At 33.7% G+C, this 26,788-nt stretch overlaps 2 protein-coding genes and 1 long non-coding RNA gene across 3 annotated transcripts; 2 read left to right on the plus strand and 1 right to left on the minus strand.

Annotated features, from left to right (window-relative positions):
• Positions 1–832: 832 nt before the first annotated feature.
• LOC130635609 (uncharacterized) lies at positions 833–2,374 on the plus strand. The gene is made up of 2 exons (XR_008982179.1): positions 833–1,441; positions 1,667–2,374. It is a non-coding gene; the product is annotated as an uncharacterized LOC130635609 (long non-coding RNA).
• Positions 2,375–2,632: 258 nt separating this feature from the next.
• On the plus strand, positions 2,633–23,671 carry LOC130635606 (out at first protein homolog). Its single transcript, XM_057444981.1, has 5 exons — positions 2,633–3,111; positions 11,202–11,422; positions 12,192–12,326; positions 12,999–13,170; positions 13,499–23,671. Exons 2-5 carry the CDS (start codon positions 11,219–11,221, stop codon positions 13,768–13,770), a joined length of 783 nt encoding a protein of 260 aa, XP_057300964.1. The 5' UTR covers positions 2,633–3,111; positions 11,202–11,218; the 3' UTR covers positions 13,771–23,671.
• On the minus strand, positions 5,378–9,681 carry LOC130636814 (uncharacterized). The gene is made up of 4 exons (XM_057446661.1): positions 7,614–9,681; positions 7,403–7,557; positions 6,781–7,312; positions 5,378–6,726 (listed from the first exon to the last, which is right to left on the minus strand). Exons 1-4 carry the CDS (start codon positions 9,679–9,681, stop codon positions 5,378–5,380), a joined length of 4,104 nt encoding a protein of 1,367 aa, XP_057302644.1.
• Positions 23,672–26,788: the final 3,117 nt, after the last annotated feature.

Below are 26,788 nucleotides of genomic sequence, written 5' to 3' on the forward strand. Positions count from 1 at the left end.
TCTTCATAAAAAACATCAGAAACTTTTTTCATGTGGATTACTTTTACATTAACAAAATTAAAAATTTGAAGATAAACTTTTTGGGATTTTGTCATTCATTAGTTTTCAAATTTCTCCCTGGAAATTTTAAAAGTTTTAACGAATAGCGGCGATAGAAATGCTTTTTTAGATCGTGTTTTAAAATCGAAAGTTTAGTTTAAAATCGAAAAGAGGCGATAGAATTTTTTAAACGAAAAGCGGTATTTAATAGTTGTGAACAATGCTTCTCGAATGTTTCTTAGATGAAACGCGGTTAAATCAACAATACATTCCCGCGCAATGTATTATAAAACTTCGCGAAAGATTTTTATTATTTGCTCCAATATTTCTTCACGAGCGCATTGTTTTTTAACACGCAAATATAAACTCAAAGGGATTTAATTATAACAAAAGACAAACGACTGCCGTCCTCCACGCAAAGGTGTGATATTAGCGTGTACGCGGTAGATTACATTCAGACTGTACTGTACTTAATCACTCTACAATGACACTTATTTAAATGCCTAATATAAAGGGAATACAATCGGAAGCATAACCGTATTTATATGCCCAACCATTCTAAATTAAGGGCACTGACAATAAAAGCATTTCCAGATTTCCAAATTGCACAAAAGATATAGCCTGATCGAACAATTTTGAGTAGCATTCAAAATACAGCTATGTGAAATGTTTATAAAATTGATCCTAAAGACTGGACACATATTGCAAAAAAAAATTAAAAAAAACCAACTTAAAGTGAGGTAGGATCGCCTAAGTAGAAATTGCCAATGAGAAAAGGTTCGTTGCGCCCAGGAGTCGAGTTAAAATTTATCTAAACTACTCAGGAGTGTTTCACGAGGCTCAACTCTCTGGTTTCACGGTAGTTTAACTACATTTTGCCGCTTTTTGCCGATTGTTGCGCGATTCCTTGTTTTCTGCCGTAAAATAGTCGACTTCGGCGGCAGCCGAAGTGTGGCCTTTTGACCCTCTTAAACAAACAAATAATTTTGACGACAAGAAGAATCGCGCCGAAGTGTGGACTTTTGGACTCTTGTAAAACAAAGAATATGTGACGTCAAGAAGAATCCCGCCGAAGTCGTCGAAATTTACAGTAAAGAAAGATTGAAATTAATTTACTCTACCTATTGTTATTGCCTCCCGGTAGCCGGTCGGTTGGATAGGGTAGGATTCAACATGTCTAAAGGCTAAGAAAGTTTTGTATTGACTTGCAGCAAGTAAATGGAAGGCTTGAATATATGATTGCGGAATGAAATTGAGCAATGTTGCTAAGAAGAAACATGACTGGAAAACATTTATGCTCTGTGTTGCCTGGGATTGCAGAAGAAAGCAGTTTGGCAAAATAAATAGACTTTTTTGAGTTAACAAAATTATAGCATTAACTTTATAATGAAAACGTTTTCAGGTACATCTGTTTACTTTTAATTCCATTGATTCTTGAGCTTCCTATTGCTGTGCTAGCAAGTTTGAGCATGAAACTGTTTATAGTTTCACTTTCAACAACTCTAAAAAGGCCTGTCTCAAACTCAAAGTTCTTGTGTTGTCTTGGGGTACCCACAAGTAACAAGACATTTGATAACAATACAATAAATCGAATAGCTGCATAACAACTTTTATGTTTGATTTGTAGATTCAAAGCTCCTGGCAATAAACACTTTTTAAACGATTTCTCAAAATGCCACAAGGCCACAGACGAGAACACTAGTCGTGACTAGTTTTGGGAGAATGACTTCGACAAGACTTGAAGATAATTGGTTTAAAAGCTCTAATCTTATATCGAGATAATTCCTGGGAACGATGTTAATTATAAAAATTAGGAAAAAGCATGGTTTTAATTAATGGGTGAAATGACGAAAGTTTTTCACATTTCACTAAAGAAGTTATGCTGACAGGCATGGAAAATGTTTGTGGTTCTACCAACATAACGAAATGACTTAGCATATATACACATACAGCGCTATCCTGATTGACACAAAATGTGTAAATGTAGTTAACGATATCTGTTTTTAAATGATTTGTTTTGTTAAAATTTTTTAAGTAGTTAGTGTTTATCGCATAACAGCTAGGTATTTCCAAGTTTGATTCAACATTTTAGAGTCTTAGCCAATAAGGGCTACATATTTTTGACTGAATGTTGTGCTAAATCAGTGGTCATTCACTTGTTGTGGTAGGTTGTGTTGTTTTTAATTAGCTATTGCTGCGTAAAAACCAAATTTTATATAGCGGCCTTTACTTGTGCAAAATCATGATATAATTTTGCTATTTTTATTTTATTTATCTGTTGTTGTTTATGGTGTACTATGATCTAATAATACAAATAAAGCCTATTTACAATGCAGTTTGTTTTGTTGTTGTTGCTTATTTATCTATATTTCTCCTTTTCCATGTGATTAAATGTTTCAAATAGATTAAATATCAAAATTTTTATTAGTAATAGATACCGTTTTGCATGTCTTTTACAGAATATAGTTTCTCCAAATTTATAGCCTGAATATTGCCCCCAAAGCAATTATATTCACCAATAACTTACGAAAACAAGCCTGCAAATTTTATTTTGGATGTGGAAAAAAGAAGTTTTTCTGGCTAGCTAAAGTATAGTCTATTATAAGATTAAAAAGGGAAAACACGAGGCCAAATTTTCACGCAGATACAATTTACTATATACAGGTTGGAGCAGGATCGTATCATGATCGTCTATTGCGGTGAATGACCATAAACAACACTATACATAACATAACGAGTTATCATAATGGCAACCTGGCTACAAGGTTGGCATAACTTGTATAAAAGCCATAATGGCTCTAGGGTGGTTAAAAAGTGACAGTTTCTGGGCTCCTAACATGATATAATATATAAAATGAAACAAACCGACCTGGCTACATGCAATATCTGTCCTGAAGAAATATCTGAAGGTTTCTCCTGATACCAGAGGTACATGATCCAAAATTTGCTACAGTCATTGGTTGTCATTGGATGCACTGCCATTATAGTAATTGAAGCCAAAAGATGGAGTTGATGATATTTAGTAGGTTGCAGTGATAGATGCTTCCTTAAACTCAGGGACCTAGAAATAGTGTGAGTTTTTTTATCTGTGAGTTTTTTTATCTGTCAACCAAACTATTAGCAAAATGTGATGATGGAAACTAGTTGACTTTAGCTGCTCCCAATTTATAGGTAGGCAAGGCAATCTTAGGGGCCTGGATCTACAACAGTATTGGTTAGTTACCTTGAGGGCCCCTAGTGTTCATGCCTTGTGACCACCCTTTTCACTAGTCTACCATTCTAGATTTGAAATAACATTGAGTTTCTAAAGTATATCCTTCAATGATGCTAGTAGCCATCTTTGTTGACACTTGAATACTGAATGCAATCAAAGCCAAGCCTCTCAACAAGGTATAAGTACTTACTTCAGGAACCGCAATTAACATGTGGTGAACTGTTGGTCCACCACCATTTACCGCAAAAAATCTTAAATTTCAAATAATTACTATTTTACCTTGTCCTGCTTTTTTTACCTTCACAAAAGTGAGCGCATGCCTATTGTTCTCAAAATGAAATCAAAACAACTACAGTCTAGGTCGCCTACACTAATACAGACGTGCAATCAGTACCGCACACCTTGCTTATGATTTTGGCGTGCAATTATTACATTCTGGAGAGCGGCAGTGCAGAGTTTTTGAAGCATTGTTTTTTAGTTTTATTTGCTTCTTTTTTGTTTGGTGACTTATTTATTTCGGCAACATGATGATTACAACTTCACTCACCTCGATTGTCATACAGTACAGTCTGAATGTAATCTACCGCGTACATGCTAATATCACACCCTTGGAGGACGGCAGTCGTTTTTCTTTTGTTATAATTAAATTCCTTAAGAGTTTTGCGAGTTTATATTTGCGTGTTAAAAAACAATGCACTCGCGAAGAAATATCAGAGCAATTATATTTCTTGTAATAGCGAGATGCATTGTGTAAATGTATTGATAAGCTATTCACTTCAGTATTAGCGTGGATTAATTAAATAATGAAAATCTTTCGCAAAGTTTTATAATACATTGCGCGAGAATGTATTGTTGATTTAATTACTTAAAAAGATTCCAGCGCGTTTAATTTAAAAAACATGTGAGAAGCATTGTTCATAACTATTAAATGACTCGCGCGTTTTTTTATTAAAAGAATACAACTACAGTTTATTTTTGTAAAACAAATGGTGTATATTCAGAAATAAATACAATACAATATCTACATTTCTCGATGAAAACATTTCCTTTATAACAAACAACGTAAAATAATCCTTCCGCATACTTTTTTATTGATACAAATAAAAACATTTATATCGCCGCTTTTCGTTTATAAACTTTTAAAATGCGATTTAAAAAAAACATTTCTATCGCTGCTTTTCGTTTATAAACTTTTAAAATGCGATCTTAAAAACATTCCTATCCCGCTTCTCGTTTATAAACTTTTAAAATGGGATCTTAAAAACATTTCTATTGCCCCTTTTTGTTTTTAAACATTTAAAATGCGATTTAAAAAAACATTTCTATTGCCGCTTTTCGTTTATAAACTTTTAAAATGCGATCTTAAAAAACATTTCTATTGCCGCTTTTTGTTTTTAAACTTTTAAAATGTGATCTTAAAAATATCATTCCTATCGCCGCTTCTTGTTTATAAACTTTTAAAATGCGATCTTAAAAAACATTTCTATCGCCGCTTTTCTTTTTAAACTTTTAAAATGCAATCTAAACTTTTATATTTAATTACTGCAATTAAAAATTTCAAAAGAGTTTGCGCAAACTAGATTGCTAAAATTGATCTTGCAACCTATTGTGATTAAACAATCGATCGCGTGGGGTCGTTGTTTATCAGCGAGGCAATTATTTTCTTAAAAAAACAAAAGCTATCGCAATGTTATTGTTCTGTGTAACTATTTATGCAAGTTTCGCGTCTGCGGTATAGATTACATTCAGACTGTACTGTAGATGCATGATGAATTTCACGTGTCTTGCCTTGAGTAGAGTGATTATTCAGTTTTCATAATTTAAGGTGCGTGATGATGTTAACGTCAATTTATTTACTGAGATAGATAAAAAACCCAGTCATACAACACAATTAAAAACTAATCTAAAATATAACAGTAGTACACATAGTAAACATCTTAAACATTCTCCCATCTTTTAAGAGAGATAGCATTCTGCAATAACTGTCTTCTGAACAAAATGAAATGTTTAAAAATAAAAGAATGTAGTTTTGTTCGTTTTCTTTTTTGATTCGTTCAACAACAAGAATTATTGTCCCTGACATATCATCTTCCTAGGGGCTACAACAACTTGCTCATAACGTAATCAATCAAACGTAATCTTCCCATTCGTTAAAACATTCATCAACCGCTGCAAGGATGCTCCTCGCTTGGTCATTCCATCTGACAATTGTAATGATGCAGGTACCCATCGAACAGAAACTTTTCCTTCATTGACCATTTGTTGAATAGCTGCTATATCGATTCTAAGACGTTTTTCTGACACCAGAGTAGTAGCATGAATATTTTCATACAAAGATTTATTATCAATATAAGCTGTTATGGGAATACAATTCTCATTTGTTCTCTGTGAAAACAAAATCTGTGACATTAAACAGCCTATGTAGTATGCATTATCAATACCATTAACTAAGGATAAGGCTTCAGCAGCAATGGTACTCTTAACAACCCTCTTGATCTTCTTTGAACACCAAGAAATTGGGAAACATTTCCCATCCTCCGCAACGACAATCACTATACTACCGCCAGCACTGGAGACGCCATCTGGTAAGTTTGCATATGACGCATCTGAAAAGACTACCAACTTCCACAATTCATACTTTGGCATATTTGGAAAGATTAAGCACACATTGTTAGTGGCTTTCATTTTCTTTATAACCTTGTTAGCCACCAAAAGATGCTCTACTCTTCCGTTTTTAATGGAAACATTTAATTCCAGCACATCGAAAGCCAAATCTGGGCGAGTTTGAGTAGCTATCCAGTTCAATTGTCCTATTGCAGATCTAAGTTCATGTAATACGTCATCATTGAGTTCATCACGCTTTCTAGTGGATCGTTTGTTTGAAATCTGTATTTCCTGAATGCATTCAACATACTGCTTTTGATCCATAGTTATATTTCCACCATCTTGAGAAATGTTTATCCCAATGTATTTAAAGTTGGTCTCTTCTATCTTACCAACCTTATAGGTCTTAATCAACTGTGACATAATAGATGCTTCAAAAATTTTATTTCCTGCAAGTACAAAATCATCTACATGCATTATAAAGATGCCACACAGATTGTTATCTGTATCTTTCCAGTAGAAAAGTGCTTTATCTACTGTGGACTGCTCTGCCTTCAGCTTTAATAAGGTCTGACGTACACTGAAATACCAATTTCTTGGAGCATCGTTTAAGCCATAAATGACTTTAACAAGCTTCCATGTGAATCCATCTGGAACATTTGCTTCTTTGGGTGGTGTAACATAAACATCACGATCAATAGTGTGACCTTGCAGAAATGCAGACTTTACATCTAATGCCACACAATTCCAATTCTTGCAGGCTGCTATTCCAAAAAACATACGAAGAGTGTCTTTAGCTGCGGTTGGTGAGTCACGTTGCAGTTTGTGCTCTTCCTCAAATCCTCTAACAACAAGACGTGCCTTAACAACTTTAGAGGAATCCACTTCTTTTTCAGTGATAATCCATCTTTATGATATCTTACTTTGTTTATCATCCGGAACCTGTCGAACAACATCAAACAATTTCCAGTTGTCTAATTCCTTCTGTTTTGCTTTAACTGCCTCTACAGTATCATGTACGTGTTCTGGAAGAATAACTACATTGACACTTTCAACTTTTTTCCATTCTTCAACATCCTTAAAATCTAGGCACATTTCATCATTTGTACCTTCTTTCCTTATGTTGTACCAACTACTGTACTTCCCTGTAGCTTTTCCACCTCTACTTATCACTTTTGCTGAAAACCATTCTGGTACATCTTTCATTTTCACTTCAACATGGTCGTTAACTTTGGGAAAATCATGCTCTTTTCGAACAGACACCTGTTGTTCTCCTTCCAAATTCATTTCTGCTTCTGGTACATCTGAAACATTTTCCTCATGTTCACTTCTGTTACGTTGTTCTTGTTGCACAGGTGTAGCATTTGACTCTTCAACCTCTAAATCAATCACTACTTCTGATTGATGATCACCTACATCTTTATTCTCTTTAAGATCTGTATTGTCAAGTTTGTTCTGATTAGAGCCAGAAAATTCTTGACCCACTTTAACTAATCGTCAAGGTGGGACTCTGACATACACACTGCCTTGCCGAACAAAAACAACCTTGCCGTCTTGACCAATAACTTTAGCAGGACCCCTCCACTTTGGTGAATCATCACGTTTATAGTAGACTTTCTCTCCAGTGTAATACTGTGTGTTAGTACTCTGATGACGCAAAGCTCTTCTAACTCTTTCTGAAGCTTCAGCTTCAATAAATGCTTTACATGCATTATGAAGGGCATTAATATGCTTTGCAAACACATGTGTTACAAACATACGGTTACACCCTCTAAAGCTGGTGGATTTGCATTTAACACTGATGGCAAATTCGGATTCCGTCCGAAAACTAATTGACAGGAACTATAACCAGAATTCATATGCAAGGAATTCTTGGCATTAAGTGCCCAGACCAAACCAACTTCCAACGATAATTTTGGGTTTTCATCAAGAATCTTTCTCAAACAATCATCTACAATTGCATGGTTCCTTTCACACAATCCATTTTGCCATGGACTACAAGCTGCTGTGTTTAAAACTTCAATATTTAGGTTATCACACATATCCCGGTACTCTTCATTAGCAAATTCTCCTCCATTGTCTGCTAATAAGCGTCCAGGAACACCAAATCCATTGCCAATCCACAACTGCATGGTTTTGTCAATAATAACAGAAGGTAATTTGCTTCGAATTACTGTAGCTAAAGTGAATCGAGTAGCTGTATCAATGAGGTAAAATAACCATATTTTACTTTTTACCCATTCTTTAAGATCCATTACAACACACTGATTGAAATCAGTAGCTAATGGCAGTGAGACCACTGGTCTAGGTTGTGTCCGTTTAAACTTCTTCCATGTTTCACAGTCCTGTTCAATTTGATCCAGGATTCTCTTACAGTCTTCATCATATAGTTTTGCATCAACCAACAAACTTGCTAACCGTTTTGCAGTGGGATGTCCAAATTGCTTGTGCAATTTTACAACTTTCTTTTCTTTTTCTTTAAACGACTCATTTATCAATATTGAGTTGGATAAACAGACTTCATCCTCTTTCAAGGGTACGCAATAATGGCCTGATGTTGTATTCTGCAAATCAACTAATGTACCAAATATTTCAGCAGTGTCGTTTACCAGATCTAATTTCATGTCCGCTTTCTTCATAGCTGTTTTACTAAGAAGAAGAGGTATATCACATTCAACTATGTCTGTCACAATTTCACATTCCTTCCCAGCCATATTACATGGTATTTTAACTTTGCCATTGGATTTTAATCTTTCCCCACCACCGAATCGAAAAACAGTGTCACTGGGAGATCGTTGTATTTTACACTTTTGCTCTGTTGTTAGTGAATCCAAATAACACTTAAGCCAATCTTCTCCAGTAACAGTTGCTGAACAAGCACTATCTAGTACAACACAGTTAAGAGCTTCTGACAATAAAACACTTTTATCTTCAATTACTGCGCCCGTAAAAAGAACTGCTTTTTCCACCATATCATTTTCATCGCTTGCTTGGAACACTGGCTTGTCAAAGGTTTTATTCCCATGAGGACAAAACCGTGCAAAGTGCATAACTGACTGACAAATGTGACATCTAAGTGGTTCACCCTTTTCATCAAGTGGATTATTTCTTTTACGTAATGGTCGTTGATTGTTTCGTTCATAATTATTTCTGTTACCATATCTGAAACGTTCATTTCGAGGTCTAACTAAATTTCCATGAGTTCCAGTAATAAATACAGGTTCAGTTTTAGTAATAGATGGTTCAACTTTTATGCTTTCATTGCTATTAGTAGGTAATGATTGTTCTCCGAAAAACTTTTTTAATGCACTTTTCATTTGTTTAAACATAGTATTTACTTCTTCATAGTTTACACCAGTAAGTACAAGCTTTCTGTCCGAATGTTTTAAACAAGCTCCATCAAGTAATTTGAATGCTAAAACACTTTCTGGTAATGCCATATCAAATTTCTTTGTTTTATTGCACAACTTTTCAAATTCTATTATATACGACTCCATAGTTTCATCACTTTTTCTTTTATAACGATCAAAGTTTGTGTAATGTTTATACATATCAGTTAATTCATCTTTCTTAAACAAGTTGTCCATAAACGCTATCAAAGTGTCTATTCCATCTTCTTTATTCAAATCAGCAATACTAATCTCACTGAACACTTTATCTCTTACTTGTGTTGAATCTTCTTTTGGTAAAGATAAGGCCACTGCGATGCCTTGCTTCTGCTTCTCTAAATCTATTAATAATGTCCATGCTTTCAATTCATCAACATAGCGATTATATGGCTTCTTGTCATTAAAGACTGGAGGTATCTTGTAATTGTGACTCATCCTCTGCTACCACTGTTAACTTCAATTTATTTACTGAGATAGATAAAACCCCCAGTCATACAACACAATTAAAAGCTAATCTAAAATATAACAGTAGTAAACATAGTAAACATCTTAAACAGATGACACATATGAAAAGTGTTGTTATTTGACAAGCCTACTGAGTAATTGAATGTTTGCATCTTCATTAAAGGACCGTCTCAAAATTTCCATGCATAATTTGTATTATTCGTATCAAAACTTTGTATCAATGATCAGCCCTTAAAATTAGCTTCGGCATTCGGCACTGCCGTAATTTTGTTGGGAAATTTAAATGAATAGTGTTATGAAAAACGCAAGGTATAGAAAACATTAAAGTCGGTCCCTTTCCTTCAAGCTGACACTCTTATGCTCGGCTGGTGCATTACACTGAGACTTGAACAAAAGACGGAAGACCATTTGAAACCATGCCACAAGTCAGTCCGACCTTCATCATCACAGAGATTACTGTACTTTAATCCAGCTTTTGGACGAATGTTCTTGTGATGTAATACGAAAGAAAAAGCATGTTCAATAAAGTTTAAAAAATCTTTTTAAAAGGGAAATAAGAAATCAAGTATGTTTAGTAATAATAATCGAAAAAAAATCGTCTCCCACACGACACAGCAGGCAATAAGTCAGCCCTGCCCTTGGTTTTGTGAGAAAAGATGTCTCCTGTACAGTTTTGCTTTGCATTGAACTGTGCCTGTGACAAGCATTTTCGAAGCATGTCACCGGCGACTTCTGCGATATTCAACTTAATGATGCCTTGACCTTCAGTTTCTAAATAGCATGTGTACAACTTACTTCCTAATCAGTTTATTTTAAAACATAGAGAGCTAGTTGGGACAGAATTATTAACTTAAGAAGTACATCATCGGAAAGGTAGGTCAATAGGACTTGTACTTTATTTTCATTTGTCATCGTTGTAAGGAGATTAATGCAAGGTTAATGACGAAATTTTTTGCCAGCTAAAAAGCAAAAAAAAATATTGTTGACGCAATGTCACCGTAAAACATTTAATATGTATCTCACGTCAGCAATTTTAATGAAGATGGGTATTTCTTAGAAATACATTTTAGAAATGCATTTTAGCGCGGAAGAACAATTATGTATTGGGTAAGGGATTACTCTAAAATAGCTCAGTTCTGCTTGACGTGTGTACAAAGTAGAACAAGGCGTGTGATAAAAAGCACACCCAAATTTCACCAAATGGCATGTATGGAGGTGTGCACGTGCGATCGCACACCAATTATGACCAAGACTGAACTACGTGATGCAGAAAGTGGTCTTTTATGTTAGTTTTATTAGAAATAAAAGAATCTGCAAACCAGCCATGTCTGTTTTTTATTAGCTATAAATTTTTCTGCATTATTATGTTTTTTGTTTTATGTTTACAAAACTGTTGTTTAGGATTTATCGCATTATTATGGACTGACCTTATAAGTATATGTGCACATTCATCCGAATGTCAGTGATTTTTCTATTATTTGCTGTTTTAGAAAAATGAAAGATTACAATGCAAGTTTTAAACATCCTTATATGTATCTTGACCATTGGGGCACAATTTTTGATTTCAGAAAGAGTACATCTAAAAACCCTTTCTGATCACAATCAGATGTCACCTTTGATCATATCAATAAACTACACATCATCAGTAGTAGAGTATCAATATAGAGATCAAGATGACTCGTTAAAATCTTGGAATCTGTTTTATGATCAGGTAATTTTTTTATAATATTATATATATATTATTACTAATATAAAGGGTACTATTTAACCAGCAATGTTCGTAGTGCTGGGCCAAAGTATTATTTACCAGCTGATAATCAGTCATAGATCATATTTGCAACCCCCTGACTAGCTTCTCTGGTTGAATATTGAACTTCTTTTGAATGAGGCAAACAAGGAAGTTGAAAGAAATTGAAGAAAAAAATTGAAAAAAGGTGTAATTGTCTCAAGTCAAGAATCTGATCTTGAAAGCAAATCAGAGAACATTAAATAATGCATAAGCTGTGCTCTGCCAAAATTTTGGACGCAAGATGCAAAAAGAAACATCTCTCCATATTTTTCCACCATTACCTCTAAGAAAAACAACTCTGGAACGGGCTGCGAGCCATCGAAGTGGGATCAAATAGTATAGCTCTAACTTTTTTTACAAGTGTGTATACCTAAAATGAAATGCTGTACTTTATTTGGTCTGGAGGGGATTACCCCCTGTGGACTCCCTTTTCCTCTTCCCTTGTCATAACATTTTCGAAAAACCCAGCTTGAAAAGGGTTGTAATAGTTCTTTTGATCCATCTTTAACTCTTGAAAGAGAATAACCAATCAACTAAAACATTAAAGGAACATAATGATCATATCGGAATATGGTCACTGATAACGTATGACAAGCTATATTAACTAAAACATCTAAAGCTACCCCTCAATAAATAGTGTCAGCCTCTATACATTTTACTGAAACATGGAATGTTTGTTTTTATTTTTTAGAACATTCAAATATTCAGAAGTGCAGTATTTGGGGAAATTGTGCTTGGTCAACCAATATACAGATTTACCTGTTTTATGCTGTCATTAGATGGGAATAATGTTGTACCATTTAAAGCTTTTGATAAGCTTAACCAGGTAATTTTATCAAAAACCTAAGTAAGTTAAGTTGACTTGCTGTTGTATACAGGCAAAGGCACAGGCAATCAAACATCCTTATTATCGTTGTCTATTTTGTTTATAGTTTTATTTACAGCATTTGTAATGAAATTAACAACAAACCCTTTAATTAAGTCAATTATTAGCAAGTTAAAAAACTAAAATCATGTATATGTAAATTGAAATTGAATTCGACAAGTCATTTATTAAATTTTAAAAAAGTAGTCTAATCTTTATAAACGGATATTACATTGTTTATCGTCAAATTTCATGATTTATTAACTCAAGGTGTTTAGTTTTAACAACCAGAACTGGATCTAAATATCGAACACTTCAGAGTTAATGAATCAGATATTTAACTTTAAATGACATGTAATATCTGTTGTACTGTCTACCATAAATAAGGATAAGAAACATATATATACCAAGTTTTTGACAATTTAAGAATTTTTAAAGTTATAATCTACAGATCAAGAAAAACAATAAACCTGATATCAATTAAGAATGGTGATGATTACATTGCATTGTATTTTAAAAAAAACAATGACCGTGCAATATCACACAGTTATTACACAAAGGTGCAGAACATGTGAATTTCTTGTAGATAAAAAAGATTACAAGTATTTTATATATACTACTCTTAATTTTTAGACGTATCTCAAAAATAAGCAAGAAGCTGACACCGAACTTGCTTTGCAATTTTATTTACTTGATAGCAGCATTTTAAAGTCACAGCTTCAAGATTATGGCAATGAAGTATTTAAAAGTTGCTTTGAGGCCTCAGAAGTGTACACAACAAGAAAGGATATCATGAAAATTGCAGGTATATTATATATAATGTTTATTATCTGAAATGGAGAGAAATATATGACATTGGTTATTAAGTTATTAAGTGGTAATAAATTAGGAAACCAAGCTTAAGGTTATTCATTAAACAATTTTTACTATTTTTTACTATTTTTTTGAATTCTTTTTTTTTTTGCAATAAAAGTTTTGTTGAGTTCCTCTCACAATGCAGAGGTTTTTCTTATCAATTAGCAACTTTTTATGAATTTTGGAATGTTACTTTGAATTATAAAACTTCCCGTACTAAATTATAGCATATTCCATCGTTTTTTTAATTAGTGCACACATACTATAAATTCCTTTAGAGAGAAACAAGAACTTCAATTTGTTATCTACTGTTAAATTTTTAAACAATCAGCCATCATTATCACTTAGCCAATTCCCTTATTGTCACAGTGCACCACCAGACTGGTCACCAAGTTGCTTATGTGTCACAAGTATAAGTATCAACTGGTACCCTTGTTCCTATAAAACATGTCAAAGCGAAAATGGGGAAAAGTCTGTTTGTGGTATAGAGTCGTGTAAGCAAACGCATAGATTTGTTTATCTGGTCGAGAAGCTGAAGTTGTGTTTTTAGTTAAAGAGTTTTGTACATGTAAGTCTATTAGTATTTTTCACTCAAAGTAAAAGCTGCAAACTTTTTTGTTTGCGTTGAATTGGTATGCTTTATTATAATAATTATGATCTTTTAAAAGTAGTTTAGACTTCTTTTTTTATATAAGAAAATAATGTGTTTTTATTTTATATTTGTATTTAAAATATTTAATACATGCTTTAATTTGTCATGGATTAGTTGGATACTAAAACCTTTCTTGTTTTAAAATTTCCTAATTTTTTGTAACTATAAGTTCTGACTATATTTATATTTTGCTTCATTTCCATGCATTATGTCATTAAGTACATGGTTATCATTACACAATAACAAAAACACTTATAGGGTAGAAGTTGGTTGGACAGAACAATATTTTCGTGAGGCAAACATTTTTATGGGGATGTGTTGACTTCCCTTAATTTATTTAAAAAATCTACCTAGTATCGTATCTCTTTGACATTTCTTTGAGTCAAACCTGTGTTGCGTCCATGTTTTATCTGGACGTATTCAACCTATTGAGACAACATTTTGCCTGTCTTTTCCGGTACAAGATTTCATCAAATTATACTTCCTCAAACAACACAGTTGGTATTCTCGCCTCAGATATATAAAAATGTTTGTGTTATACTCACGTTTTCAGGGATTTTTGAAAATTTTTTTGCATTCGCAAACTGATTTAATTGAAATCCGATCTATTTTTCATACTTTTGCCTCCAAATTTCTGTACTAACGGCGACTAAATAATTACCAGACTTGCTGTATTTAAAAAGTTGCTACAATTTATTGAAAAACTCTTGCAGTCACGTCGCAAGAGCATACCTAGCCATTAATCAGTTTGCGTTGTCTTGTTTTCTTTGTTGATGGTGGCGTCCACTATGCAGGTGGTTTAAAACTATATTCATCATCCATTATTTCCCGTGTCCATTTTTATTGCACAATTCATCTTGGAGTTATACCTGTGCATCGTCGAACTTGTCACTGCATAATTAAACTTTCTCTTCTCTCTGAGAAGCATCATTATCACAAAAACCAAAGAAATATTTTCGAAAAATTTTGCAATCCAAATCAAATAAAATCCCATGTTTTCAAAAATCAACTGGGTAATCTTTGAGAACTTCGGCACAAAATATCGGTCTTTTTGCCAAATAGTTAACCTAGATTCTTCCTTTTTTCTGATTTGTCAGTAGCTATAACCTAACTTCTTTAAATAATTCCGACAACAGCACAGACAGATAGTCGTTAAGATGTAATTGTACATTCTTCTTTTCTTAGCCCTAATTATATATTTGTTATACTTTTCTGTCAATGATTTAGACCTACCAAAATTTGAGCGTCTTCTTGATTATGGACCGTATCAGCAAGTCAAAAGGCAAACCGTTCTTAAGTTACGCAATTTTTTGGATTTTCAAAATTTAGACTACACTGGAAAAAATATTTTAAGAAAATGTGATAAAAAAGTTAATTATAGGCCTTCTTTTATTATTTTATATCTCATGTGTTTTTGTTTTAGTGTGTTTCTTCTTTGAAAGATTGCCACCTGCGTGCGTCCAGGCCGGTCGGGAAAATTTACCCCTGCGAGCGCTGAATGGCTCACATAAATTAATCCGCGTAAGCAATCCACGCGCGATCACAAAAGCTTGTACAAATTAATTTGAGTGAGTGATCAAAAAGTTTAAAATATGTTATTCCTTGTTTAAATGCCTATATTTTAGTGTTAGGGTCCCTTTCCTCGTTGTTTTATTGTGTTGCATAACGAAAGATGTGTGTTCTTATTACCGCCATATTGAATTTGTTTACTTATAATTTCAGTCTAATAAAAGTGGGAACAGCAAACTATAATTATCAAGGGAGGAAAAACAATAGGCATTTCCAGAAGACTAAAAAAAGAGAAGTATTAACAAGACTTGAGTCATTTAAAAAAATATTTTTGTTTAAAGTTTAAGATCTTTTACAACTACTCCGAATCAGAAAATACAACAACGCTGCTGTCATTATCGGTACTGTTGCTGTCTTTATTGTCTTACAAGGAAATCGTGGTTACATTAACTGAGCTGGAACAGGACTTCTTATGTGGTGGTTCCCACGTTGTGCATTTCTTATTCAAGATATTTTATTATAGTTATTTCTGTGATCTTCCCTTTCTTTTTCTGTCCAGATCTTGTTATTTAAATTGATACACAAAAGATTCTCGATGCTGATGTAGCTCGTGCTTAACCTCCTAATCTGATAAAAGAAGTGTAAGTAGGATAAATGCTACCTCCATCCTAGAGTTTACTGCTTAAATACACATAACTAACTCAGCCAACATTCACAACTTTGGAAACTCAGTACGTTTGAAGGCTAGCATTGTCTCTTCCCCCAAATTGATTGGCTTTTATGAAGCTTCTTAATGAACGGAAGAGCCACAACTTCATCATACTCAACAAAATCCAACAACTGCGTAATACATACACATGTATGTACGTACTGTACTGTAAATGTATGTACATGTACATACATTTCTTTTATCTTATCAAACCCAAAATATTTATTGTCAGTAGGCCACCTCTTACAATCGAACCATGTCATCGATTCTAAAACTGGCTCCTGAAAATCAGCAAGCTTCGCTTCAAGTAATTCTTTTAACAAATTGCAAACATCTTTTTTCTTCCTATTGACTAAATTTGCAGAATCTTCGTTGAGGTATGTAATATTTTGAAATTCGATGGTGATACGTTGCTTGTTGACATTTTCTTTGTGACCTTCCTCACCCTTAGGAAGATTTAGGCAGATCGTTTTCTATACGAAAAGATGCTAGATATCTCACAAGCATGTCTTCATCCATGTCCGAGGATGCCATCCAGAATACAGTTGTCATTTTGAATTGTACTATTTGTCTCATGTATCATATTTTTTCAATTGTCAATGTTTTCTTGTGAGGTTGAGATGCAAAACAAGTTTAATATAACATTTCTTTAGAAACAATAATATACATGTATGTAATATACAAGATATTTCAATTGTGACTGTCCCCAAAGACCAGCCAAAGCAATCCTGCCTCTCAAATTACGTAATAGGTCAAGTTACAATAATTCCATTTAAGATTATCTTGAAACGTGAACATAAGTAGCTTTAAAAGTAGGTAGCTAGCTAGGTGGTATATTTATAACATAACACTGAGCGCTAAATGTTATATCTTGATATCTGAGGCATTTATCTAGTTATTATGCACACAACAATCCAGTTAAAAACATCTCTAATCGTGCAACAAGCAAGTCTTTAAGAATGCGTTTGCTATACGATCTTTTCAGGCAGTGTTACGAATAAAAATCAACCATCTTGGTCTTACACTAACAGTTGCAAAGTGTGTTGTTGTTGCAACCCACACTTGGAATGCATGATTCGATTTAATTTCAGCTAACTATATGCAACAACACACCATCAGTTGCATCAGTTCAGTTTTTTCACTTTATTGGACTTAGTTTAAGTTTAATACAAGGTCTTGATGTATGCAAAAACATTTTAACACCATGATGCAAGTTGATCCTGGCCCGTCAATTGACAGGCCACTGTGTCTATAGATGGGCTGTTCCATCTATAGACGGACTGTGTTCTAAATTGGGTCAGAATGATAATACTTCACACTTGCACGTCTTCAAAATAAAGATCGCAAGGCTTTGTTGTGTTGTTAAACACTTGGGTTCTTGTATGCAACCACCCTGTTTAATCGATAGAATATATTTAGAACAAACCCACCCAGCTAAAACAATGTGTTATTAAATACATTTTATCTGAATAAATAACATAGAATATAAAGCTTGTAGCATAAAAAATATTATGCTAAATCCTGCTCATAGCACCTGAAATGTAACTAGGATTTGTTTATATTAATATAAATCCTATGTTTTATACAATGGCTCTATTGATCCGTAAATTTGTTTACCCCAGGTGAGTTGCATGGGCATTGTATTAGAGCATGAGCAAGAAACTTGGTGCAAAACGTAATTAAAACCTATGAAGGACAACAATTGTACAGAAAGGATAGATAAGTGTTTCATGCAATGCTTAAACTTAAAATTCTATCCTTTATTATCAACACTCTTTTTCTTGGCTCCTAATCTCTTGCGATGCACAAAACGCCTCTCATGGGGTACTCAACGTATTAAACATCCGTATATGACCACGAAAACTATACAAATTAGTGTGGTTCTATAGCCATTCATCCTTTCACACCATTCACTAGTAAGTAGGAGATTGCTATGCAGACATGTGATTTGCAGTGCTACCAGCTTGGTACGCAGCTAAATCACTTAGGTTTACTGTGTTGGGACCTACCATTATGCTTCACCTTTTATTTAAACCATAAACTATTAATTAGCATAGAAAGGTCAAAGCAGATAAGTATAGATATGCAGACTCTGTTATTTTTGTTATATGAGGGGTGACTGAAGTTGTTGTAAAATTATTCACCGTTTTTTTTTCATGCTCGCTATAAGTATGCAAGATTTTTGAGTGCTGTGATTTCTAATTGTGTTCGAGGAAATTGTGCACGTTTAGAGCTGCTGGTTTGTAAAAAATTTTTAAATGACTTTTGTTTTTTCATTTTCTTTCATTCCGGTTTACAAGCAAAGTCATTGTGTTCTTGTAAAATGTTGATATTGAGGTGTTTTACTTCTTCCCTACACAAGTGTTTTTACTTTTTTCACACTGTGTTTTGCATGAGCTTATCATGTTTTTGTGGTGTTCATTAGTATTGCTGCAAGTAACTAACTACTGCAAGAGTACATGGTCCACCCTTAAACTGTTGGATGGGCCAGAGCGATACTTATGAATGAAGTAAATGGCTCTTTTCGAGATGATTCTTTTTCAGACTCTACAGAATATATATTTCTTGTCCTCTGACCTTATACTGGTAATTTTTGACTCCATGTCATCCTCAAAAAGTTGAGAGTCCACCTATAACTGTCACATTTTACGGCATACCTGAGAACAGATCATTAAGCTAATGTGATGGTTAGCTTAAATTACCAGGGCAGCAATTTTCACGTGACTCCTCACTTTTTAATATCAACTTTTTTCGATAATGACTCACACATTTTACATTTCGCCACCAAAATAAAGAATTCAGAATAAACTTTTTCCTCATGAAAGATCTAACAAATAAAAATAGAGCTTGCTCGTTTTACTTCATCGTTTTTTGATAAAATGAACCAAGACGAATGATCAAACGTTCTAATATTCAAAAATCTCAGAAACCACACAGCTCAGCCATTTTGATACCTAGAAGACAGTCACACCCTAGATGGATTATACAACAAATCGATAAAACGGGTAATATTGAATGTTTTATATGCGTCCAGATAAAATCCTCACAGTTATTGTTCCTGCCAAAGTAACTGACACGATTTAACATATATAACTTTTATATATAACTCTGCCAAACAAAGGTTTTTAAACGGCAAAATAATTTTACACAAATGGTAAAGTTTATGCCTAACTTGCAGTGCAGCAACAACAACAAAAATATGTGCTGGTCAACACCTAGAATAAACAAAAACAGTTTTTCATGTCATATCTTGCAAAAATGCAAAAAGGTGATTTATATATATATGCCTAGGGCTATTTCCATTATGTAAAGAATAAGGGTAATGACATCAAGCATCCCTCAAAACGAAGCAGACCCTAAGGAACACAACTTGATATAATTGAAATCAGAAACCTTTATACACATAACGACTCAATACATTCATAAAGACTCGATACATTCATAAAGACTCGATACATTCATAAAGACTCAATACATTCATAAAGACTCGATACATTCATAAAGACTCAATACATTCATAAAGACTCGATACATTCATAAAGACTCGATACATTCATAAAGACTCGATACATTCATAAAGACTCGATACATTCATAAAGACTCGATACATTCATAAAGACTCGATACATTCATAAAGACTCGATACATTCATAAAGACTCGATACATTCATAAAGACTCGATACATTCATAAAGACTCGATACATTCATAAAGACTCAATACATTCATAACGACTCAATACATTCATAAAGACTCGATACATTCATAAAGACTCGATACATTCATAAAGACTCGATACATTCATAAAGACTCGATACATTCATAAAGACTCGATACATTCATAAAGACTCGATACATTCATAAAGACTCGATACATTCATAAAGACTCGATACATTCATAAAGACTCGATACATTCATAAAGACTCAATACATTCATAAAGTAACATTAAATCACATATAAACAAAGACTTCATACATAAACAAAACAAAGACTGTTTCAGTTATTGGACGGCTTTTCCGTTGATCATGGGTAAGGATGCTGTTATGATTTTTAAAAGTATAGTAATAGCAATAATAATTTTATATACCGTTTTTCCTCCAATAAGCGCCGCCCTCTATTAAGCGCCGCCCTCTAATAAGCGCCGCACCTAAAATTCGAATTTCGAAATAAGCGCCGCCCTCTAATAAGCGCCGCACCCTCAAATGCGGCGCTTATTAGAAAATCAAGAGAAAATGAGATTTCAATGCTTTTATTCGAACTCTATAGTCTTCTTATTGCAATATTCATTTACATTAAGTTCTAAATAGCTAAATTTACATTTCTTCTTATTAAGTTCCTCATAAAGAATGTTTGCAATTTTACTGTTGGTTGAACAGCAAAGAAACTTGGCAGGGACGACCAAGCCAAGCTCTCGTTTCCTTTTTCCCGTTACTTTTGCGATCATCGTGTTGTTTTTATCAGATTTCAAAAATTGTTTCGTTAGTTTGGATAGTTCAATGGGTAAATGTCCGACTAAAAACTCATCATCCTTTTCTCCCTTAGATACTGGTTCGATCGCGACCTCAGTTTCTTTGACTGCTTCAGTTTCCTTTGCTGCTTTACTTCCTTTGGTTGATTTTCTTCCTTTGGCTTTGGTTACTTTGTTCGTTTTGTTTGTTTCGCTTGGTTCACTTTTCTCGTTTTCAACCGCTGGTGTAGTACTTGATTCTGATTCTGTCTTTTTATTTTCTTCTGTAGGTTTTTTGTCGGATTCATCTTCACCTTTTACTGTAACCTGTGGCTTTAGTTTGTATACACCTATGGCGTTTTGATCATATTCTTTGGCCTCTTCTCTTTCGTCTGGTTTGCAGTTAAGTTTCTCTCCCAGAGTTGGAGTCCAAACATCTTTGTAGACATGGTGGCCTCGTATGTTTGTTTCAAACTTCACAATAAAGGCAAATGAAAAGAGTCAAATAAATCCTTTTGAAAACATAACTTTCCTTTTGAGAACATAACAGATTCGGATGTTGAGGATGCATGCGGGCCGTTTCATTTGATTGACTCTGATCAAGAAAGCGACGAAGAAATTGATGTTTGAAATTATCTTTGTTATATTTGATAGAAAGAGAACAGGAAAAGACACGATAATTCACCCGTTATTTCTTTCTCGTACGTTACTTACCCCTCTATAGAACCCCAAATCTATCAAAAAAACTTTTACTAAGGATAGCATTCAACCAACGGATTGAATTTGAAGAATAGGCAAAAACTTCAGAAACTTGAAATCTGAAATTTCGAAATAAGCGCCGCCCTCTATTAAGCGCCGCCCTCTAATAAGCGCCGCACCTAAAATCACAAAAATTAAATAAGCGCCGCGGCGCTTATTAGAGGAAATACGGTACTCATTTAATACGAACTGCTAAAATATTTTGTTTTATAAACAACAACATGTCACAAATATAATTAGTATTCCTTATGCAAGCCATATTCCACATTTCTGCAATTAATCCAAGACTCTTCTTCTGCAGCCTCGCCCCAAAACCCACCTATTACACACTTGTTTCACAGCCTTACTTTTCTTTCCTTTACTTTATTCACTTTGGTCATTTTTTTAGTTTTGACACAGCTTTTCTTTTTCTAGTTCTTTGATGTTAGATTTATTCAGTAAAGGTGTACCAATTATTCCTTCTTACCTCTCTGAACGTCTCGACTTTTGTTTTTTGGTACCTTCAAGATTTTATTGAAAGAAACTCCTATAGAAAAAATCTTTACTAGGTGAATCTACTGCAGTTGCGAAAAACAGATATCTGAGTTTTCCAGAACTTGTTGGAGTTGAAGTTAGTACTGGTAACGCAACATGTTGTGTTAGTGTCAGTAGTTTTGCGTGTCATTTAAGGCAACAGGTGAGGCCGATGTTGTGACAGCTTCATGATTTTGGACGAGGATATTTCAAATAAGGATTCTTCGATAAAATATCCTTGTCAAAAGGCTATATGCATGTGCAATGAAAGCCTGAAACAGCAGTTTCAATTGTCGCTATTTTAAATATGTGTGAAAAATTCCTTAAGGAACTTCAACCGCATTTATCCTTGCTTGTTGTTAATGCATCCAAGATGTGCAAGGAGTATGAAAAGCACTTTTCAACGGCTTGAAAAAAATAGGATGTAGCGGTTAATGTGATGTGAGCGGTTATTGTGATGTGTGTGATGGAAGGACTCTTTCACCACTAGTTGCAGATGCTACACCTTTTTTTCTTTTTGTAAACAATACCATTTGTGGTTTATAGACACACGACATACCAGATTCGTCACAATTATAAATTTGATTCAACAGAAAATTGTGTTTCGCAATCCATGTTTCTTAGCTATCAAATTCAACAGAAGTTTTGTGCAACTTAAATCCACGCTTTGAAGCGACACCTTCTGGTTTTCTCAATGACAAAGGTGGATGTCTTCTTAAAAATCTTTGTTTCTCTTTGTTTAATGGGTAATTGATTGTGTTCGTTGTTACATGATAATCAAACATAACTTTCTTCTATTTTTAAGGATTATGCAAGTCCCTATAATGTATTGCACTAAATAATCTCATCTTTTTCACTTAGCACAGTCCTTCATCATTGACGCTCCGTTGAAGTAATTCGTAAGGAGCATCATGCCCTTTGGATGCTTTCCAAAGAGACATGATTTGTTTCTTTTACAGCATTTATGGCTTCACAAATCGCTTTTAAATCTCAAATTGCACTGGAAGATATGCGTACGCAATTTCTTGTCACTCAAAAAAGAAAAAAAGGTGATTATATAATAGAAAAGATGAACAAATCGATGTCAGTGATTCCATTTAACAAGGTAATCGCATATCTCCAAAAAGCCATTTGAAGACCATGAAGGGGCATGTGTTGTGCAAAAACAAAGCAAATGAAGGTTATTAAAAGTCACAGTACATTGTTGGCGCGTTTTACCCCACCTTCAGTTCATTTGGAAAGGGTTAGAATATTTTAAAAATCTTAAACATCGGGATAAAAAGCACTTTAAAAGTTGAGAATAGAATCTTCATGCTTAACATTTTCGTCTTCTCTTCTGTATTTTGCTTTGTTTATTTCGGCTACGTTACATAACTACGCATGGGTACCATTTTATGACTTCTTTTTGCAAAAGTCACAACAAAATGGGCAATCTTGTGAATACTTTCCACATTTCTGCTTTTTGTGATGCACCATTGTCTAAAACCCCTCGTTTTTTTCTGTTTTTTCCTAGCAGCGGACAAAATCTTTCACAGTTAAATTAAAATGGAATGTCAAACATTTGGATTCACCTCTCTACATAATCGTTTACTGTATCCTGTCTTGTTTAAATGATTTCTTACTCATAATATGCGTAACATCACAGAATTGTAAACATTTCAGGTATAATGCTTTCGTCATCCTCTAAGTAGTTAGTGTAATTTCTTTTATTTATTTCCGTAAACAATTTTATTTTTTTTGGCATTTTAACATTTTTTTTTCTTCATTGACTTCCATCTCATCTTTCGCATATCGAAGACAAAAAAAAACAGCTCGCATCCGCAATTATGAAATAACAACACTTTGTTACTTGCTAATTCGCCATACGAAATATAAAAGTGAAACGTTCAACCAAAATTCTGACCGTCCTTGAAACAAATCCGCGAGAAATAAGTGATCAAAAGGATAAATTAGGCCTACTCCCTTGTTTTAATGTCATAATTGTTACTGCACTGTATTTAACCATGGAAATTTGTATAAATTTTCCCTTTTTGTTTTTGACCAATTAAAGCAATGTTGTTACTGGTAATGGGAAATTGTTTTTTTTTTATTATATTATTCACGATTTTTAGTCTGTGGAGAGTACATATATATATAAAAGAATGTGATAAATCAATGCTGTTACTGGTGATGGAAAATTGAATTTTCAATTATCTTACGCACAATCTTGCTCTGTGAAAAATTATTTTTATAGTACGAGCCCAATTTTTTCAAGTTAGCCCCAAAGCTTAAAAGTTGTCTCATTGTTGATATTATGTATTAGAATTTTTTAAACTTTTATACTCTGTGCGTACATTTTCTTGAGACATATATTGATATGTTGTTTATTTTTTCACAAATGTTTTAGTTAATATTTTCTTATATTGCTAAATTTTGTCTACATCTTATGACATGTAATATTTTTGAAAAGATATTTTAATGTATTCATGTGGTTTTATGTTTAAAATGCTGTAGCTTACCCAGGCTTTGAACATCTAAAAACTGCTTTTGCGAATCACTAGTTTAAGAGCTTAAGAGTTTAAAACTTTTTAAGATATCCCATATCGCACCGTCAGAATATTTACATTTGCACACAAAGCAAGTAAATTTGGGTTAGCAAGTATATTTTGTTCTGTATTTTAAAAAAATTTTGAGAGCAAATACACGATTTATTTTTGACCTTCACTCGTTCATTGACTATCTGTCTTGTTTCAAATTAAGCCTACCAGCAATATTTCATTTGGGTAGTATTTGAGGTGTGTACGCTATAAAAACAAAAAAAGAAAGCATTGGTTGTAGTCCTCTGCAAAAACAAAAATATCAACGCTAGGAAAGATTTAAAAAAATTTCTGACCATGATAAGTTATACTGACAGAGGATTAGCTGCGGGAGATTTTGTGAACGGTTTTCATGTTATTTACTTGTACTCGATTATTTTTTTGTGTTTCTCTGAAAAACTCACTAGACAGTTATATTTTCGTGTTTCCCATGTATGCCATGTTTTCCTGATCCATCTGATCTTTGTGAGTAGAATTGACGATGTTTTTACATCCAGCAGAGATATGTAGAAAGTGATACTGGACCCCTTCTAAAAATTTACTTTTTTTTACTTAAATTTACTTTACGATTTTGCTGCATTTCAAAGATACTAATCTATATTCAAATCTAAAAAACTAAGCCTTTATCCGAATAAAAGTGCCTGTTCCGATGTATGCAGTTAAGCCTTAGTCTATATACAGCGATTTTATGAGAGAATATGGGATACTGAAGCTGTTTCAGAAGGTTTTGATTCACTGAACTAATTACTGCAGTTGTCCTAAGGTGGTAAATGTCCAAAAAAAGATATTTAATCAAAGAAAACTGGCGTCTGATGTAGAGATACAGAAATCATGCAACCTACAACATCAGATGTCATTTTTCTTTATTAGTGTATTTTTCTACATTGCTGTAGAACTTTTTCTTTGCAAAATACAACTTTCCCGAATTTCATAAATTATAATAATTATGGCGTCATCCAAAATTTGATAATTATTCTGTGCTCTTCAAATTAGGATATTCGGATAGAATATTAAATTATCATGAAAAAAATGTAAGTTTATAGTGCAATACAATATTCTGGTTGGATTTTATTTTGAATTAAAGAAAATAATTATTTTGAAAACGAGGCTATTCTTGGAAAGCTCGGCTGTATAAAGGGTTTGACCGTAACTTTCAGCGCGGAATTGAGGCAAATATGGAACAGAAATATGTATAAAAATTAGGTAATTTGTCTACGTTTTGCTAAGGAACTTAGGGATAAGAACCTTTTTTAGTATCGACCGCTTTAATTGGGTTTGACATAATTAAGAAATTCGGGAAAGGTCTATTGTCTTTACCTTTTTTCAACCGGAACCAATGCTTTATCATTTTGGTGTGGCATTGTCAGGGTTAAAATTAGTGAATTTTATACCCGAACACAAATTACTTATTATCTCGACATTTTGCTAAAAAAATTTAAAAAAAAAAGGAATTTTGTAAGAATATAATGTCTCGAATAACGAAATTGACAAAATTTAGCGAAAACATATTTTCGCGAATGGCGTCAGTGGCGATTAAAACATTCCGCGAAAAACAAATATTTGCGATATTTAATTCTAGCGAAAATTTATTTATTAATAAGTTAGTAGGGGGTGTTGAAGAATAATACTGCTAGTGCGGGAGCATTATTGCTGACTCAAAAGCAAGAATGGGCTTGGAGGTTCAAGACATTAAATTTCCAGGTCATATTTCGTGTCAAGAAGAGACAACAGGGCTAGGATCGAACGAGAAAACTCGAAAATGTCAAACTTTATTTGTTCCGCAAAATGCCATCTCGAAAACGGATTTTGGACATTCGAAGCTAAGCAGCTGTGAAGTGAATTAATATTAGCCCGTGTGAATTTTGCGACAATAATTTAAGCAGAATTTATTTATTTGTCAAATACATATAGAAGTACACGTAATCAGCCGCAAAACTTCAGCCCTAAGATAGCACGATGGTTTCTATTTGTCGTCACATTGGCTCCCCCAACCTCGTCCCCAGGATTATTTGCTTCTCAACGGCGCTGCGCTTTCTGATAGCAAAAGTAAAAGGTGCCGGGGTCGAGCTTGGCTCCCCCTTCTTCCCCCGAAAAATGTCAACAATGGTTTGTGGTGAACAGACTTTTATGCAGAGGATGTGTGTTTACCCAGGGAGTTAAATATCATAATTTTCATCTGATGCAGCAGCTTCAACAATAGTAATTTAAAACTTTCCCCCAATAATATAGAGAGTATGTCTGTCTGTGACAAGCAAAGTAGATGTGCTCATTTTCCTTTGATGTAGCCGAAAATTGCATATCTAATGTGTTAAATTTTCTGACGTTGAGGCGCGACGAAAATAACAGTACTTTAAAGTCAATATCCTATATCAAATGCATAAAGCCATTGAAGTTACTTCAAA

The sequence above is a fragment of the Hydractinia symbiolongicarpus genome, chromosome 3 (genome assembly GCF_029227915.1).
Source record: "Hydractinia symbiolongicarpus strain clone_291-10 chromosome 3, HSymV2.1, whole genome shotgun sequence".
NCBI classification, from domain to species: domain Eukaryota; kingdom Metazoa; phylum Cnidaria; class Hydrozoa; order Anthoathecata; family Hydractiniidae; genus Hydractinia; species Hydractinia symbiolongicarpus.